The sequence below is a fragment of the Styela clava genome, chromosome 13, assembly GCF_964204865.1.
Source record: "Styela clava chromosome 13, kaStyClav1.hap1.2, whole genome shotgun sequence".
Taxonomy (NCBI): domain Eukaryota; kingdom Metazoa; phylum Chordata; class Ascidiacea; order Stolidobranchia; family Styelidae; genus Styela; species Styela clava.
This window is the reverse complement of record NC_135262.1, coordinates 1,799,131-1,818,919: the sequence shown is the minus strand read 5'-3', so window position 1 is coordinate 1,818,919 and position 19,789 is coordinate 1,799,131. Positions and strand designations below refer to the sequence as shown.

At 35.3% G+C, this 19,789-nt stretch overlaps 1 protein-coding gene and 1 non-coding gene across 3 annotated transcripts in view; both read left to right on the top strand.

Moving 5' to 3' along the window:
- Nucleotides 1-112: 112 nt before the first annotated feature.
- Nucleotides 113-185, top strand: Trnar-ccu (transfer RNA arginine (anticodon CCU)). Its single transcript has one exon. It is a non-coding gene; the product is annotated as a tRNA-Arg (tRNA).
- Nucleotides 186-3,965: 3,780 nt separating this feature from the next.
- LOC120332290 (tyrosine-protein kinase Fer-like) overlaps nucleotides 3,966-19,789 on the top strand; it is a 35,381-nt gene continuing 19,557 nt past the window's right edge. The window contains exons 1-10 of one of the 2 annotated variants that reach the window (XM_078119034.1): nucleotides 3,966-4,124; nucleotides 4,479-4,601; nucleotides 6,279-6,452; nucleotides 6,569-6,668; nucleotides 7,713-7,836; nucleotides 10,532-10,597; nucleotides 13,873-14,010; nucleotides 14,530-14,652; nucleotides 16,084-16,203; nucleotides 17,298-17,324. In XM_078119034.1, coding sequence (XP_077975160.1) covers nucleotides 4,032-4,124; nucleotides 4,479-4,601; nucleotides 6,279-6,452; nucleotides 6,569-6,668; nucleotides 7,713-7,836; nucleotides 10,532-10,597; nucleotides 13,873-14,010; nucleotides 14,530-14,652; nucleotides 16,084-16,203; nucleotides 17,298-17,324 — 1,088 coding nt within the window. In that variant the 5' untranslated portion in view covers nucleotides 3,966-4,031. The remainder of the gene's footprint in view (nucleotides 4,125-4,478; nucleotides 4,602-6,278; nucleotides 6,453-6,568; nucleotides 6,669-7,712; nucleotides 7,837-10,531; nucleotides 10,598-13,872; nucleotides 14,011-14,529; nucleotides 14,653-16,083; nucleotides 16,204-17,297; nucleotides 17,325-19,789) is intronic. The other variant, XM_078119035.1, reaches the window with a different exon arrangement.

The window sequence follows — 19,789 nt, the reverse complement described above, 5'->3', positions numbered from 1 at the left end:
ATTGCTGCATAATATTTACAATTAGGTGTACGTAATTTATTAAAAAGGCATTTAAATTACAAATGGCTGATAATATTTTTTCTATTTATGTTTGGTAAACTTTGCTTGCGGCGCCCCGCTGGCCTAATGGACAAGGCATTGGCCTCCTAAGCCAAGGATTGTGGGTTCGAGTCCCATCCGGGGTGTTTTCTTGCCCAAGAGCGATGTATTTTTTTAAGTACGTATGTAATTGGTTTTAAAAAAGTTATCATATGTGGGTGCCACAATGACTTTATTGACACCCTGAAGCGGCGAGTAGACCTTCCACAAATTCAAATATGAGAATATATAGTGCCCGCGATTTGATTTTCATATTTATCTAGGAAGAGAGGGTAGCGGATAAGATGGGTCAATTTTATGGCGTCAAAACTAAAATTGCGCACCTTGTGGCGACATCGCGAAATTTTTGTATATATTGCTGAACCCGTCTTCAATGTTTTTATGACACCATGGCAGACCGGTTGTCTCTTGTGGCAAATTCTATACCCGTACTACTTCATTTTGGCTTTCGTGTCCATATATTTGAGCATTGCTCTCTCTTTATTTCATTCTGTATAGGAAAAGCACATACACGTCTCACATTTTAATTTGAATTTATAAGATATTGCCCGATGTCACATCGTGTTTTTGTTTTATTGTGTTTTGCCTGTTTTTGGGGGACGGGCACGTACTTGTACGTATTTAACTTTTTTATTAAGTTATGCCCGTCCTCCAGGTCCTCTGTATTTTGTTTGTCCCTTTGTTGTTGTTTTGTGTTTTGTTTGTATCAGAGTGACCGAATAAAATTGATTGATTGATTGATTGATTGATTCGTTGGATTATATTATAATATTTTCCTGATTTGAATACTAGGTTAATTATTAATAATATCCGACACCGACGATAACCGGACGAGAAGCTGTGGACCTAGTACGCTATGTAATTAAGACGTCTTATCGGCTCCATGTCATCTAGGATAAATATAAAAAAAACATATAACAGTTACGGCTTCTTCCACCATCAAGTCCTTGCTTCCGAAAACAAATAACTGGCTAACTAATCCCATGCCCAACATGGAATGGTAACTGGACGAGGGGCCCCGGTTTACCATAAGATTAAGCCGTCTTATCGGCTTAACTCTCCCCGGGATAAATATGTAAGTTCCTATCCAATTATACACTCCGTGCACCACTAGTTTCGCCGAAACCGGGAAACGAGGAAGTTTTGTTTGTTGTTGTCACGTGCTGGTCATGCATGATTGGAAGTCAAAGGGAAGGTGGTTTCTGTTTGAGGAGTCATCAAATATTTTGCGGTTAAAGGCTGTCTCATTACATTCCAGAATCCCTTTTGGTATATAGTATTCATGTATATTAGTGTGTGTGTATAATATACTCACACAAAACTCAGAAAAGTAGCCTGGCAGAATAATCTGAACATAATATGGAGGTAATTATTCTGTCAGACTCCGTCTGCAGGCCGACAGGCTTTTGAGTCTATATCTGCTTTTGAGCTGAACTGAATTGAGTAATCTGAAATTTTATTAACTAGTTATTAGAGTAGCTTAGAAGAATTTTCCAAGAATTCGGACGTATAATTGATGACTTAGCACGTTGTGGTTCTATCTCGCCCAGTAATAGACCAGACTGGATTTCATAGCAGGTGCCAGTCTGGATTTCTTGGCCTTTTTGAACAAGAAATCGGGCGTGCAATCAGAAATTCCCGCGTGCAAATAAGAATTTCGGGCGTGCAATTATAGCTCAGGCGTGCAAAACAACTGCGCCCGCATGCAACTGTCTTCGACATTAGATACCTCTCAATACATCCGCGTAAAATTGCCAGTATCGGATAAAAAATACGTTGAATCATGGCAAAAATGGACGTTTTACCTTTGACCCCCAAACATTATTTATACAATTTATCGCTAATTTTGAGAGTTTTTGTGCGACTTTGGATACTGGTACTGTTCAGCACATCCGCGTAAAATTATTGGATAAAAAATACGTTGAATCAGAGCAAAATGGACATACTTTGTCATTAATTTTAGAAGTGATTTTATGTAAAATTAAGGGATAAAAATACGCCAAATCAGAGCAAAAATGGACGTTTGACCTTTGACCCCAAAGCGTTATTTCTATAGATTGTCATTAATTTTGAGAGTGTTTGTGCGGCTTTAGATACCGGTACTGTTCAGTACATCCGTGTAAAATTATTGTATATAAAATACACTGAATCAGAGCCGTAACTGGCCAGCATCGGTGAGGAGGCGGTCTTTTCGCCTATAACTATTCTCACGGGATTCCCATCATTCAACACGATATGCTCTTTTTTGCTTTGCTTTTTTCGATCAGGCCAAATCTTGCAAGCTGGTATTAGTTGACAATTGTGGAGTTATAATTTTTTGGCATCTTTATATTACTGGATTATTGATTTAAAGACCATTTAAACCGATTTACATTGGTGAGCGATTGCAAATTTTCAGCGTGCAAAATTGAATTCGTTCGCGTGCATTTTTGCTGAGCGCTAGCGCCCTCAGGCGTGCATCTGCCATGAAATCCAGTCTGAGGCAGGTGCACGTCCGAGGACGTATTTCATAATTGCTTAGCAGTATGATGCATCGTGTTGAATGATAGGAATCACCCAAGAATAATTATGGGCCAGACTATCGCCAGACTCCTCGCCGTCGCTGGTCAGTTACTACTCTGATTCAGCGTAATTTTTATCAAATAATTTTACGCGGATGTACTGAGCAGTACCGGTATCTAGAGTCGCACAAACACTTTCAAAATTAATGACAATCTATAGAAATAACGCTTTGGGGTCAAAGGTCAAACGTTCATTTTTGCTCTGATTCAACATATTTTTTATCCAATACTGGTAATTTTACGTGGATCTGATGAACAGTATCTAAAGTCAGAGTCACTTACACGGGGGCGCAGTTGTTTTGTACGTCGTGAGCTATAATTGCACGCCGGAAATTTTGGTTTGCGCGCGGGAATTTCTGATTGCACGCCCGACTTCTCGTTCGAAAAGGCCATGAAATCCAGACTGGGTAATAGATACGTAAATCCTGAAATTGTATCGGAACTGCAGAATCTGAGAATGGTTCAGGTCAGTTTAAGTACTTATGTTTGTCTTGATAAGACAGTTCCATTCATTCCTGCAAAAGTACATTTTTGCAAATGTCAGATTTTTCATAATTCAGTAACTGCATTCTGTCATTTGTTATTTTGGAAATCATTTTTGAATTTTTTGAAATTTTTCTTTCAACCTGGCGGCCTCAGAAATGTTTATTTTTATATGAACTCTATGAACGTAATATTTGAGAAAAATTTTGAGTTATTTTAGTAGTTATTTCATCAACTCTTCTTTGTTATTGTTCTCATAATAGTTAATAAATAAAGATTTCTGGTCGGTTGACTATGTGCTGTGAACACAGCAGCCATCATTTTGCGGCTACTTATGAGTGAGCTAGCAGCAAGACAAAAATAAGTATGAAAATTGAATATAATTCTCATACGAAAAGTAGAGAACAGCAGTGGCACAGTTATCCGATTTCAAGAATAGCCCCCACAATAAAAGACGTCAATTATGACAGTGAATGCAAATCCTTCCTTTATGAGTCAGTCTGGGCCCCCATATCATAATAAATCGTCAAACAAGCATTGCACAATAAACTCAAAGTAAGCGCAATTTAAAAACGTTACCATTGGATTTCTTCGAGAAAAAAAATAATCTGATTTACAGTAGGAAAAAACTTTTACCCTATCATTCAAGAGTTTTTAGCAAAAAAACAGACCTCCTGAAGTATGCACACCAAGATGGCGCACAACCTGAACCTAGTATGTGTACCAGGTTAGGGTTCAGGTTATGTGACATCTTGGTGCGCAGACTTCAGCAGCACCATAAAATCAATTTCATCATTTTATTCATTGGGCTGATATTTTTATTCAGGGTATTGTAATTATGTTGTTATATAAAGTCTAAGCTACTGGAATATTCAAGTCATTGTCGTCATGGTTACACAGGGATTTGATTCCCAACTTCTTGGAAAGCCGTCACACGAGGCGCTAGTGAAACTACAGGATTATGAATTGAAGTTACTGGATGTAAGATATTTGTATGTGATATTGCATTTAATAACTATATTGTTGACTATTGGTGTCATTTCCCGGCTATTAATTTTCTGATTCAATTTTTTTGATTCTAATTTAATACTAGGTTAGGACAGGACTTTCCAAACTTTCAAGCTCGCGGCCCCTTTCCAACATATCAAATTATTCCGCGGTCCCTGTTAAGACGTCATTGTCATGCAAGCGCACCGCTCCTCTGATCCTATGTATTCTCACGAAATCGTAAGATCAAGGTTTTGCGCTAGTTTTAATAATTGCGTTTGAATCTAAAGTCAAAAAAAGCACTTTAACTATTGTAACAGCGTTACCCATATATTTTATATTTTTCAGGTTATTAGAAAGACTGTCCTAGCTCGGATTAAATGCGACAAGGATTATGCGCAATCTCTACTATCAGTAGCAACAACAGGAGGAAAGATAGAGCCTCCAACACATTCAAGCCCACTGTATGAGGTAACTGATGAGATTTTTATATTTATATCAGTGATCTTCAAACTTTAATGATCCATGGCCAACTTCCAACGACTTTAAACTCCGCGACTCCCTGCACGTATTTATTGTTTTTTTTTCGAAATAACATATACAGTTCGACTTTTTGTAAATATTTTCTTGTTAGACTTGCTTATGGGTGTCGCTGCGCGATAACCAAATTTGGTTTCTCGCGGCTGCTTTCACCCCGAAATGTTTTTTAATTATTTATTGCAATTTGTAAATCAAGTGTGCTTTCAGTATGATGAGAAAATAAACTACAGATTACTGCACCTCAATAAAAAAAAAAAAACTCTTTATTGTGTTTCTAACATTTATTTCTGTTCACCATATTTAATAATGGAAAACCAACAAACATGTTCATTACAATCAAAAAATAAAACGAATCACTTTTTAAATGGCGCAGGTTCCCAGAAATTGTGTAACTGTTCTACAGCTTTATTTATTTATAAAATGTGTGGATGATAGAGATAACTTCTATAATACATGGATACAAGACAGTTATTTGGGGAGTGAATATTTTATACAATGCGTGATGCTCCCGAAGTATGCGAACCAAGATGGCGGACATCGGAACGTAACATGGGTAACAGGTTAGGGTTAGGCGATAATTTTTTTGCAATTTTCCTTATTTTAGTCCTATTATCAGTTCGAAGACTAGCCAAGAGCCTCCCGTAGTATTTATACCTAAAATTATGGCCTAACCCTAACCTAGTACACATATTACATTCCAATGTCCGCCATCTTGGTTCGCATACTTCAGGAGCCCCCAATGCGTGTATATTGGGGGTAAAAAAAGATTTATTGTTGTGATATATATGATGTAAGACCATGAGGTGACAAAATTCACTTGTACCGTTGTGACCTTGTCTTTTTGAGGTTGACATTCTATTCATGCACGTTTTGTGTGACTTGCTGCTTGGTCTTTACTACTATAAAATATAAATTTTGAAGTGCTTGACTCTTACAATACAGTAGTGTTGCAATGGTGCAACGTGGTGCTTGTTTATAATGAACTAAATACAGAATACACAACAGTATTCTTTATTTTTTGCTTCCAAATAGTATAGTTTATTTATGAGTGACCATTTGGCGCGGCGGTGTGGCTCAACGGGCTAAGCGTTAGGAATACGCTCGCCACCGCACCTCTAACTACTCTGCGTGGGTTCGCAGGTTCGAATCCCATGCAGGGATGGTTATGTGCGAGAGGATTGCTGGACTCCTCGCCGTCGTTGGGTGGTTCACGTAACCGCTGGTCGGTTACGGCTTCCTCCACCACCAAGTCCATGCTTCCGAAAACAAACAATACAGTAAAACTAATCCCATACCCGACTTGGAATGGTAACCGGACGAGAGGCCGTGGTTCGCCGTCTTATCGGCTTTCCTCTCCCCCGGGATAAATATGTAAAATCCTATCCTATCCTATCCTATATGAGCTGAGCATGATATTACTATGGCCAAATTACTTTAAAACTCAGTGACAAAATATTCTGAGAGCAATTATGATTTGTGTGATTAGGATGTTTTTATGTGACACTCATTCATGTCTTTGTGGACATGGGGTTTGACCCGCTATGGCATGCCAACATAGTTATGTTCACTTCACCAAAATTTAATCTTCTATCAATACCTCTTATTAAGGCCTGGCAAGAACTAGTCCGCAACATGAGTACGCTGGGTCAATCATTCAAGCATCATTCTGATAAACTGCAATCAGCAACTATGGATAAGATAATGAATCTTTCCAAAGATAAGCATTCAATAAGAAAATGTTACGTTGAAAAAAGAGAAAAAATGGATTCTGAACTGATAAAGGTGAGGAATACCAGTGTTCCCTTGGGACACAAACACAGTTTAACACAGTAGATATTAAATTCTCTAAGAACTATGCCATATAAAATTCTTATCTATTTAATTTCTTTTTTTCCCAGATTATAATGACAGAGCTTGACAAGCGACATAACCATTATGTAAAGACAGAGAAAGAAGCCAGCATTGCTAAAAGGGATTATGATCAGGCAGTTGACAAAGGTAAGTGCAACGTTTCACAATCGATTGTCATTCTTGGGAGTAATTCTTGCTTTGTTGTATTTGCTGTATTATTCTCTAGTTTTTTATTATGACCATAATACTCATTTATGCACTTGTTATAAACTGTCTAAACGGGCCGCAAGATAGGAGTCGATACCGGTATAATTGAATTGTTATGAATACGCATACACATGGCTAAACTGTGATAATGACACTGCTAAAAGTATGAAGTTTAATGAGTCTATTGTTTCTTAGAGGCAATTGGTTCATAAAGTGTGGTACATAAAGGTTGCTGAACTCTGCTTTACAGTAATCATGATTGTTTTAGTGCGCACATGCTTTCATAACATGACTGAGCGCTTGATATGAAAGATATAAGTTTTCTCTCAACCTTAATTTCAATAATTCTGCTCATTTTGAAACATTTATGAGTGATTGAAAATCTCACAGGATGAGAAAAATTTCAACTCCCAGAGGTCTGTAATACTGACCTTGGATCAGTGTACAGGGGACTATAGAGGAAGGAGGATAAATATCTAAAAAGGTTGGAAACACTGTTCTGACAGATGCAGTAAAACTTTGAATCAGTGCTTCCCAACTTTACAGTTCGCAATCCACTTTTATCATAATTTTTTCTGTATGTTCTGTCAATAAGATGTTAATACATGAGAAAAGCTTGGCAATGCCGCATAATTTTAATTGCTACATTGTTCTATAATTGTTACATAATGATAATGCTACAATTTCCCGATTTAATCAAACTGTAAGTAACATTTGAAAAGGCGCTTCCGTAGTATGTGCAACAAGATGGCGAGCACCTGAACATAGTATGTGTACCAAGTCGGTGTCAGTCTATAATTTTGTTCCAATTTTCCTCATTTCGCATAATTTCAATTGCTACTTTGTTCTATAATTGTTACATAATGCCTCAATTTTCTGATCTATTTGAAAACTGTATGTAACATTTGGAAATTCTTCACAACCCACGTTGAATAGCTCTAAATTTTTATTGGATTGAAACAAAAAATTTGAATTTTTTTTAAGGAAAAACCCCTGCAATCGAGAAGAGCCAAGATAAATACAAGAAAGGAACAATGAAGCTGCATCAGAGCCATAATGATTATGTGTTACATATTACTGAAGCTACACATCATCAGCATTATTATAGGTATGTATGAGGAGAACTCCCCTTAGGAGTTCTTGGGGAGGACCTGCAGTTTTTTTTTAATATTGAGGAGTGGGGGTGTTACGATGAAATAATATAATTTATATTTTCCATTTTATTGTTTTGTATTGCATATTGATGTGAACTCATCAATTATAGGTATGTTGAAAGGGAATTCCCCATAATTTTTAACAGTTGGGGGGTAGGAGTGTTCCTATTTTCTAATATATCGTTTTGTACTGCATACTGATGAAGTGGACCCATTAAGTATTATTTTGAGGAGGTAGAAAGGGGAACTTCCCTATTTATTTTTTTGTTATCATTGGAAAGTGTGGGATGTTAAAAAAAATAATAGATTGTTATGTATGTTACTGAGGTCTCCCATTAATAATATTACAGTTATGTAGGAGGGGAAATCCCCTTTTTGTGGATGTGGGAGGATTATTAGTTGCGAAAATTGACGGAGACATTGTTTCTTCGGGGCTTCGAAGTATGCGAACCAAGATGGCGGACATCGGAATGTAATATGTGTACTAGGTTAGGGTTAGGCCATAATTTTAGGTATAAATACTACGGGAGGCTCTTGACTAGTCTTCGAACTGATAATAGGAATTGGTTGAGATTGCGGTTAAATTTAGTTTTGGCACGAGGCGTATTGTTTTTCCACTTTTGCTTTTGTAACACTGTAAATATTGGCCATAAAATGTAACTTTTTACGTCACACTCACATGGCTCGCCAGTCTAGTTGAAAAACAATGCCCATTCCTGATATAATATAGACCAAGGGTTCTCAGACTCTTTGTAAATAAATCAGAGTAAATTAAAATTACTTTATTTATTGATGTAACTGCTACTTTGTATTCAAAAAACCTTCAAATTGTGTCAACAAGGCGGTGAATAAAATATGGCGTTGTCTATTGGAACCTATTATAGATAATTTCATATTTAGACGACTGCCATTTTGGCACGTTTCTACGCTACCGTTTTCAATTTTTATTTATACCATTTTTGCTTCTTTAGACAGTTACAAAGTCAGTATTTTATTAAGTAAACGAATAGCTCGCAAAGTTTTTCTCACTGAACCAAGGGACATATAGAACACTTCGAGAACCTAAGATATCGTGGATTCTAGATTTCGAGTCCGTTAAATTGTTTATTCCTTACTTCAGATTTACATGTGGCAGTTGCCGCAAGGATGCTTAAATGATATTATATTATATTGGAGTGATAAATGAGAATAACGTCATATTTTCAAAATCTCCATCAGAATTAGTTGGTGGTAGACTGGTGGCATTCATACTTATATGTTTATGGTTCCTTGTTCGCAAACTATCATTAATAAACAGACAGTCTGACACATGCAATGACGTGTAGTTAGTCATGTTTTAAATAACATTAATAATGTGGCATCGTAATTCAATATTTTCCATGATATGAAGCAACTGTCTGGCATCTACAGTTGCATTGCATTGGTACAGTGTGCATTGTTCAAACAGTTCGAATATGTTTGCTATCACACCTCTGATTAATCTTATGGGTGATAATTATGTGCAAGAGGATTGCTCATCATTGTAATGTAACTGCTGGTCGGTTAAGGCTTCCTCCACCACCAAGTCCATAAATCTGAAACAAATAACATAGACATGGACTGGGTAACTGGATGAAAGACCATGATTCACCATATGCTCAAGCCTCATGGACATTCTTCTTCCTATCTTGATTACTTGACCAATTGCTTTTAAATTTCCAGTGGTTAAAGATGGAATTTTTTTCCAGAAGGCTGTTACTTTTATTTATTTCTAAATTTTCTATAAAAACCGATATTTCATTCGAAATTTCGCTGTATTAACTTTAACGCATGGGAACACTGTTTTAAAATTATTTCAATCGGTTTGCTTAATGTGCAAACCAAACTTTGTCAGAGATCCTATGGCCATTTCAAGCCCTGAGTGCTGATATTTTCGTTAAGTCTATGATGTCATAACGTTGACCATCATAACCTAGTTAAGCCTTCCTGTGGTAACAATTTGACGTCGAAGCATAAAAACTTGCCATTGTTACAGTTTTGAAGAATGTCCTGAGCTCAGTGACAAAGCCATCAAATTACTGTTCATTTTTTGTATAAATTACTTATATGAGAGAATTTTGAAGGTTCACCGACCCGCAAAATTAGTTTTGAAATTTTATCGGTTCGCAAGCTAAAAAAGGTTGATTACCACTGTTTTAGAATATGTGCTATCTATGTAAAAAATCTTTCAGTGGATTTTCCTAATTGAGCATAATATGCTTGATAATAGCACTTTATAGAAATCTGTAACTTTATTCAAATGTAATTTAAAAATAATTTTCATATTTTGTAACATCCATATTTTGCTTTGTCCATAAAGTCCTAAAATTTTTTAAAAATCGCGAAGGAAATTTATCGATACCATATATTGTTTTGGCCCTCATAGATGTATCAAAGAAAGTCAAAATACCTGAACAATTACTGATTAAAAACAACAAACCTGGTTAAGATATATTGAGAACTGACTTCATACCAAAATTGAAATTGTGAAGGGACCTCATGGTACATTTTTATGTCATGTCAAGAATTTTTTTACAGGAGGCATAATTTTAGAATATTTGCTGTCTAGATAGACTTTCATAACTTATGGGGACATGTTTATTAATAGCAGCTGACATTCTATTTCCACAGATACACTCTACTTCCTGAGCTGATGGGAAATTTAAATTATATGCAAACAGAGGCAGCTGCTACATTGTGAGTCATAATACATTTCTTGTTTCTAACAATAGAGTTCTGTTTTCGAGGATGACACCGTCACCATTGACTGAAAATATTTAACTATTCTGAAATAATGTTTTGAATATAGTAATCTAGGCCAGATAATTATGCGTGAAAGGATCCACACAGTCCTTAGTCAAGTGCAACCCACAGAGCAGGGGAGCCACAATACCAGGCGCCAAATTGATTTTATTGCAAATTTTTTTTTTTTTTTTTAAATTCTTCGGTCTCCCTAGTTTCATTACCTGATAAGGTTATTTCACAGGATAGTTTCACTTTCTCCTGTATGAATTATTCAGTCATAATGGAATTTGGAATCTATGAATCAAAATAGCACTATAAATACTTCTGTGCTTCGCGGTTTCTAACTTTTATAGCCTGTTACCAGCCCATCTGACCTGCAGATTACGGTCGAACCTAGTTTACTGAATAAGGGCAGTTTTACTAGACTGCGACATAGCCGTCGTAAATGTATTGTAAGCACAGAAAATTATATTTTTTATTTTAATATTCAGAAACAGAAATTTCATATTTTTAGACTGCTAAACAGGGGGGCCATGAGTGTTAAAACTCTCAGAAATGGGGCCAAAAGCCACACACGGTTAGGAACCACTACCCTAGTCGGTTGTGGCTTCATCTACCATCAAGTCCATGCATTTGAAACAAATAACTGTTAACTGCCCACGTTACCAATATAGATTGGTAACTGATGCTGTTACTTGTACCACCAATGACTGAAAACAATATGTTACTTAAATTGAATATATAGGGTGTCCATGAAGTCTTAGAATTTCTTAAAATTTAAAGGGAGTTTATCGATACCATACATTGTTTTGGCCATCACAGATGTAATAAATGAAGCGAAAATACTCAAAACTATTACTGATTAAAAAACAACAAGTCCACAAAATACTTGAAAAATTACTGATCAGAAAAACAACAAACCTAGTTAAGATATATTGAGAACTGACTTCATAACAAAATTGAAATTGTAAAGGGACTATTTTTATATCCATATTTTTCTTACGAAGTCAAGTTAGGAGAGCCTTGATGGGTAAAACTAATAAACATATGTCTGGAAACTGGAAAACTCCAGTTATTTCCGGTTAAACGTTTGGCATACGGTACCAATCTTCAGAGGACACTTGCCATTGCACCTCTCATTACTGTACCTGGATTCGCAGGTTCGAATGTTGTTGGGGATGGGTTCACGTGTGTAAGAGGATGGGTTCACGTTCACGTTCATGGGTTCATAGGTCGGTTCACGTAATCGCTGGTTTGTTACGACTGGCCACGCCTGGCCACGCACTAACAAATAACTGGCTAACTGATCCCACTGGCTAACTGGCTAATCGACCTGGACTGGTAACCGGAGGAGAGGTCGTGGTTTATTATTTAATTAAGCCCTCTTATCTTAGTCTTCACGTTTTCTCAAAAATGAGTCTTTTTTTACTTCTGAGTGAGTGTACATTAACTTGCTTTGAACAATTTTTTTTCAAGAATTGATTTCATTGGTGGCCTGTAACTGTGACTAAAAAGGAGTTTCCCGTAGTTTTGAGTGAGTGTGCATAACTCTTCTTTAGGCAAATTCAAGTTTTGAATTTATGGTAACCATTAAATTTCCAACTTTTAATTAAACTCTAGGCTGCAACCCAACTTCAATGAATCATATGTCTAATGTATTTTGCCAACAGTGACTTACGTGGGTGGGCAACATGTTCGAGCCAACTTGCAAAACAACGTCTAATCTGATTTCTAAATGATTCAGAATCTTACTACACACTGCTACAAATGTATCGAATTGTGATTATTTTTGTTTAAATTAATTACATAAAGATTAATTGCCATATTGAACACTCGACAATGCCTTTTTTCACACAAGAAGGCATCTGCAGTGTGGCTCATCGACCATTTAGCTCAACTGGACTATAAGACAACATTGGGCCCAAAAATCTCACTTTCAAAATACCATTTCTGTAATGTTTTGTCTGATCAAAGTCAGACTTTTTTAGGCCATTGTAATTCAACTGATAGGCTATCTAATATTGTCTTGTATATTCTTACATATAAGCAGATCCCTTATAAACGCCCCTGAAATGATGAATTTATAAAAAATTGCATATAAGCCAACCCTACAAATCTTAACACATAGCACATATTGCAACAAATGCTTTTGAGCAAACTTCCTCAAAGTGTTGTTTTGGTTCTTATAGGTAATACCTTGCTTTCTTATACAAATCCTTGAAGATGAAAAACATACTCCGTAAAAAAATTAGTGACTTTATGATTGGCTATTGAGATCTGCCTTTTATTTATTTGTATTTCCCAATTTTTGGAATAATTTTTCTGGTCTAACGAATCAGTCTTTTATGGTCTCGCAACAAAGAATTTGAATATGTTTTACTCAAATCAATTGTTTTTCACCAGACATGGGGATTAGATAACGCATACATAAATATGGGTAGCAAAATGTCACAGCTCAATGGCTTCAGGCTCTGACTCCAGCCCTGATTCATGATTGGCCATATGTGAACATTGTTTAAGTTGATGCAGATGCATCCAGAAACTAATACGTCATTTTTCTATACTTTATGACTCAACAATTGGCTTCATGATATAAAAGTTGGCTCTTTTTATTGTCACCTAGGTCCAAAATATTAAGAATTATGCACATGTCTGATTTTAAAATGGAAATTTTAGTTGATCATATAAGACAAAGAGTGCAATTTCGAAATATTTACTTTGTTATAATTGCGTATATCCATGAAGACATTATTTCAACATTCACTTGCTTGTCCTTTCATTATTCTGCATTTGACAGAACTGGCATTAAATTTTTTATATTTATATATATAAAATATTCTTATAGAGCATTAGTTCCCAACGGGGGCCCAGTGGCCCCTAAGAGGACCAAAGAGCAGTTGGATGGAGGCCACAATGCTAGACTCGAAACTAATTTTACTTTTCACTTTACAAGAAAACTTCCCTTTTCTCCTAGTTTCATGTTTCACAGGGTATTTTCACGTTATTGAACATGAAATGTTTGAAAAAAATAGGATTCAGAATCTATCAATCAAAATAACACTTAAAATACCCCTGGAATGATAAACGGGGTCATGAGTGCTAAACGCCTCCGAAAGGGGGCCACTAGCCATTAAAAGTTGGAAACTACTGTTATAGAGTCTAATCGACTTTATTTTTAAAATCCTATCTTCATCGTTAAATACTTGATCATTTCTCATTTTCCCCAGGAAAGAGATTCTTCTTGAGTTTGTGCAGACGACGTCTCCAATTACTGATGAAATTTGTTCGAGTCATCGAGAAGCAGAAAGCCGAGTTCAAGGTCTGATATCTGAGGAAGAATACAATGATTTCATCCAGACCAAAGCGTAAGTGAAAGGTTTCTATTTTGTTAATATGGGCGCTCCAGAAATATTTGTACCAATATGGAGGTAACTAATTTTGTTCGCCCATTTTACATCAAGTTGTGTGAAGGGACTGAAACCTTTGGGCAGGGGTATATTCACTTTGCTAACACAGACAGTCCCCAAACTCAAAATAAAACTAAAATAATTGAAAATCAGAATAAAATTATAGCCTAACCCTAACCTGGTACACATACTACAGGAGTACCCAATCATCTATTCCCTTGATTTTCAAAGGAGGAGAGGTTATGAAATTTCAAATTGGGAAAGTTAAATTGCAACAGGAGTTTTTCAAGATTTTTGAGGGTCTAAAAGACTTCTTTCTCAAGCTCAGAAAAAGGTTTCCGAATTGCAGAAATTGATACGGCTTGGGATTGGGGTTTGTCAAAACTAAGATTCACAAATAGGGATCTGCGCCCCAGAAAGTTTGGGACACCCTGGTCTGAACTATTGTTCAGAGTAAAACAGAGTATTTTTTTACAGAACTCCTCTTGAAATGGAAGCCCATATTGGTTTCGATCACACTTTACTGAAAGGAGAGGCTGATAAGTTGCCGGAGAACGAACTTGTGCTTAATGCTCTGAGCATACAAGGAATTGAACATGCGTGAGTTGTTTTTTTATCGTATTTATTTATCATATTTATCCTTTCGGAAGAGGAAAGTTGATAAGACGGCTTAATCATATGGTGAACTACAGCCTCTCGTCCCCCAAATTTTCAACATTTTTTTTAAATGCATTTTTGCGGCATTTGCAGTAAAACATAAAATTATACGTCTTTTCCAACACCATTTTCTCTATTCTTGAACAATTTACTGTAAGACGAAAAGACGTCTCAATCATAGGGTGAACCACAGCCTCTTCTCCGGTTTCAGTTGGGTATGGAATTAGATAGCCAGTTATTTGTTTTCGGAAGCATGGACCTAATGGTGAATAAAGCTGTAAACGCCCAGCGGTTACATTTTATCTCTGTGCTTGACTCTAATGAAAATATCATGTTAGCACAGGGGTTCCCAAACCAGGGGTCGCGACCCCAAATTGGGTTGGAATGATAAGTAGGTAGGGTCGCAAACAGGTCATGGGGTCGCTGAGGTATGATAGAGGATGGATGTACAAAACATCTAAGATTTGAATAACCATGTTAAATTTAGCCGTTTGTACCATGGCTTACTGTAAAACAGGCCCATAGCCATTGCTCTATGCTTCCGCTATAAAAAATGTAGGTGCTTATTGTGAATCATTGTTTGGTTTTACCTAATTTTACTTAATACCACCACAAGACCAAACTCAAAAGTCCAGTAAAAGAAGCTCTAAAGTTTCATGAAAAATATATATATATCGACCTGGGGTCGCACTGGACACTTGGAAGTTGTCATTGGGGTTGTCCTGAAAAAAGCTTGGGAACCCCTCTGTTAGCAGGTATCCTCCAGTTTTCAGCAATACTTAGATAAAAAATCAGTGCCCTTGGTTTCTTTAATAGTGAATGTAGATGTAAATTAATCTTTCACTCATAGTCCATTAAAGGAAGCTTGAACATTTTAAAGTTTTGGAATAGTTGATTTTTCTCCTTTTCTTTGAATCAAAACTTTTTACAATACGGGATCGAGAGTCTTGAGTCTTAAAATTTTTTTTAACTCCGTGTCGATTGGAAATTTTCCTGACACCACAGCCCTGCGTTTACCTTACACCCCGGTAATCAGTGCAGCCCACAAGCTACTGGTAATGTGTAAACCTTGCCTAGGCACACATAAAGTTTGCCAATCACTGCTCTAAAACGTTTCACCTCTTCTAAATTCCAGTTGCCATACTTTCCAATTTGTTACTATGTGTGCTGTTGTTCAGTGTACCGGTATGTCTTGTTGTAATTAACCTACCGTGACTACCGTTAGTTAAGATTAACACAGAATGTGGCGATACTTTGTTTATAGGCGATAATTAATGTGGCCTGCAAGGTACCGGAAATGTGTATATTTGGCCCATGAGTGCATAAAATTTGCCGATAACTGCTCTAAAATGTTTCACCACTCCTAAATTCCAGTTGCCATACTTTCCAAGAAGATTTAGACACAGTCAAAGAGCTATTGGATCAAGATCGCCAAGCTCTACAAAGCCTGCATCAGGAAATAGAGCAGATTACTAACAATCTAGATAATCTGAGGTTTGGAAATTTTTTATGTGTTTGTGTATTTTTCGTTGTACTAATTTTATGTGTGTGTGTTTTTTTGTTGTGCTAACTTTATGTGTGTGTGTATTTTTTGTTGTACTAATTTTATGTGTGTGTGTATTTTTTGTTTTACTAACTTTATGTGTGTGTATTTTTTGTTGTACTAATTTTATGTGTGTGTGTATTTTTTGTTTTACTAACTTTATGTGTGTGTGTATTTTTTGTTGTACTAATTTTATGTGTGTGTGTATTTTTTGGTTTACTAACTTTATGTGTGTGTATTTTTTGTTGTACTAATTTTATGTGTGTGTGTATTTGTTGTTGTACTAACTCTATGTGTGTGAAGTTGTACTGATTTGAGGTACTTTATTTATGTGTATTACATTATCTGACTTGGGAAAGGTTTTATGTTGGGATTTTTTTTCTGTTATACTATTTGAGTTATCTTTTATGTGTGTGTGTGTGATTTTAGTTGCACTAATTTGAATTGTGTTTTGTATTGAGTTATATGGGTATGTGTTTTACATCAACTAATTTGAAATGTATGTGTTATTGTATTCAATATAATGTTATGTTTTATTTGTGTGTTCCCAGATCCAGTATTTTGAATTATTTACTCTGTGTATGTGTTTTTAGTTATGTTTCCATGTGTGTATTTTCTGTTGTACTGCTTTTAAGTCTTCTAGTGTTTGTGTTTTTGAGTCCGCTTATATGAGTTGTATGTGTTTTGAGTTTACATATTTGTTTGTTTTCAAGATGCATTGGGATATTTCAAGTTGTTTCCATGTGTGTGTGTGTTTTTTAGACCCCTATGTGTATGTGATGTGAAGTTTCCTTTTCAAATTCATTTCTAGTTTATTTTTTTATAATTTCAATTTTAAAATTCTGACATAAGAACATTATTTACTTTGGATAATAATGTCAGATACGGTACTTTCTTACTTCAATCATTGTGATTTTTTGTTCTAATCCCTAACTTTCATTAATTATATTTTTAAATCAATTAACCAATATTCATTATTTAATTTATTTTCTGTTTTTGTTGTTTCTGCATGTTGGTGTTACCTGCACGTTTCACATACACATAGACGGAATTTTGAAGAATCACACATCGGGTAATATGTGTTTTTATGTGTTTTTGTTTATTATATTGTAACCATGAAACCCCCCAGTGCAATATTTTGATTTCATCATCTTGAGTTTTTGTTTCAATTTGTGTTTTGAATGAAACATATTGTGACATCATTGAGAGTAAAAGCTTTAACTTATGATTTCACAATATGAAGAAAATTATCAAATTTTTTATCTTCCAACATCTTTAAGTTGATATGAAAAAGATTGATTAGAAAATCATTTTTTATGTCTGGAAATTTTTGAATTTATAGTTTGATTAGGTTTTTGAAAAAAAAATGGTTTATGTTACTAGGTTTGTATTATTTAAACCTTTTAATATTCTTAACCATATAAATATTCATTCTTTGAAATTATCTGTTGCCTTTTTTATAAACTGGGGAGGTGATTGACAGTGAAATTAGAACCCAACATCTCAATTGCGATCCTACATTATCATTCTATCGCATCCACATAGCTATTAGACTTTATAATATTGGCATAGCATGTTAACGATTTCTGATCAAAATCTCACGCCAACTATTTCACTATTTCGGGTGTGAAAAATTTGTCAAGCAAGGATGATCTGGTTATATCATGGTCCTTCCAATATATTAGTAATTTTTTGCATGTACTTGGCAACATGTGCAAAGTTATATATAATGTCGAAACACTTCACTGAACAGAATTGAATATTCCTAATAACTCCTTATCTTAGAGTAGAGTACGGAGACATGCTTTGATTGAAGATTTAAAAATACCTCCTAAAGAATTATGCAATACTAAACTTGGGCAACAGTTATCTGAGCGGTTTCCCAACGTGGAGATTTGCTGAGTGCGCCCAAAAAAGCGCTGAACTTAGTTTAGCGAGCATGAGTGTTTTTTTTTCAGTATATAAAAGGACAATCATGCAGAGATGAGGAGAAAGAGTTAAAATTTTGCTCTTATTCTTTAGGCCTACATGTTTACAAACTTTAAAAGTAATAAAGTATACGTTAGCAATCACAAAATTGAGTTTTTTTTTTAGGCAGCAATTTTTTTTGTGTGCGCTGTCAGTTTTTTCCTGATATTGACTTTGGTATCTGTCAATATTTATTAATGTCACAAAAGCAATATTGCTTGAGACAAGCCGTCTGGTTTAAAATTGAAACTAACAAAATCTTGTCATGCTCTGTGGTAACCGAACTAAATTATATCCAGAATCACAAATTCCTTTATCAAATGAAGTAAAAGAACTTCAATGTGCTTTGTGAAGATATTGGCGGTGGGCATATAAATGAAGTAAAACTTGAACAAATTAAAACAAATCTGGTTAGAATATATTGGGAACTGACTTCATAACAAAATTTCAAAATTATATGAAACTGTGAACGTCTTATACTATTGGTAAAGTTCTGTTACAATTTCAATTTTGTTATGAATACAGTTTATTTTAATCAGTGTTTATTCACTTTTTTTATTTCATTCAAATACACCTTTTATGCCGCCATTATCTGCATGGATCACATCAAAGATATTTATCAAATTTAATATCGGACTTTATGCACATATTGTTTTATCTTCATACACATACGTTTTGATCCATATTATATTTTTTACTCTTTTTTTTTTACTATTTTTTTTTACTTTTTTTTTTGTCATAAGTTAAAAGATGTCTGCCTTTTGACTGTAAAATATTAGATGAGAATGATCAAATATTTGATTCATTAGGATTAGGGACATGTTTGACCTTTGACCCCCATAGTTAAATACCATAGTTATGTTACTAACTCATCTGTCCAAATGCTATATAGCAACCTTTAATCCAGTTTTCTTTAAACTTTTTTCATCACGGCCAAATTTTTCGTAATCCCTCATTCCTCAGCATGTTCTTCAAATATAGAATCTTAAACAACTATATGCGGAATTGTGACACAACAATAGTTTTGCCAGGTTTGATGTCTCATCTAAGTTTGGTTTTGTTATGGCTGGAAGAGGCGTACTCTTTGCACGTTTTTTGGTGGTTTTTCACCGTTTTTGTGAGGTTTTTGGTGTTTTTTGACAAATTTTTTTACTTTTCTAAATAAAATTCTCTGTCCACTTACCGGTAAGTCAGAAGTTTTTTCTCATTTAATCCAAATGTTTTCTTGTCGATACGTTTTTCAAAACATTGCCCACATTGAGCCCTTTTGCGGCCCACTGGGAAGTGGGGATCCCCTGTTAGAAGAGCCCTACTTTAATCAATAATTCTCATCCTATTTTTGTTTTCATTTAAATTCAAAGTGAAAATCTTGAATTTATTGATTTTGGCAATGAAGAGCAAACAATGAAAATGTGAAAGTAACCATTAAAATCACGCCTACCGTATGTTATATCAAAATAAATCATGTTCCTTTTATTTATTTTCCGTCTGCCAAAACCACAAATGGGGATTTTAGCCAGTTTTATTGACACAATACCGTGACCAGGAATGTATGAAATTTTTAGTTCA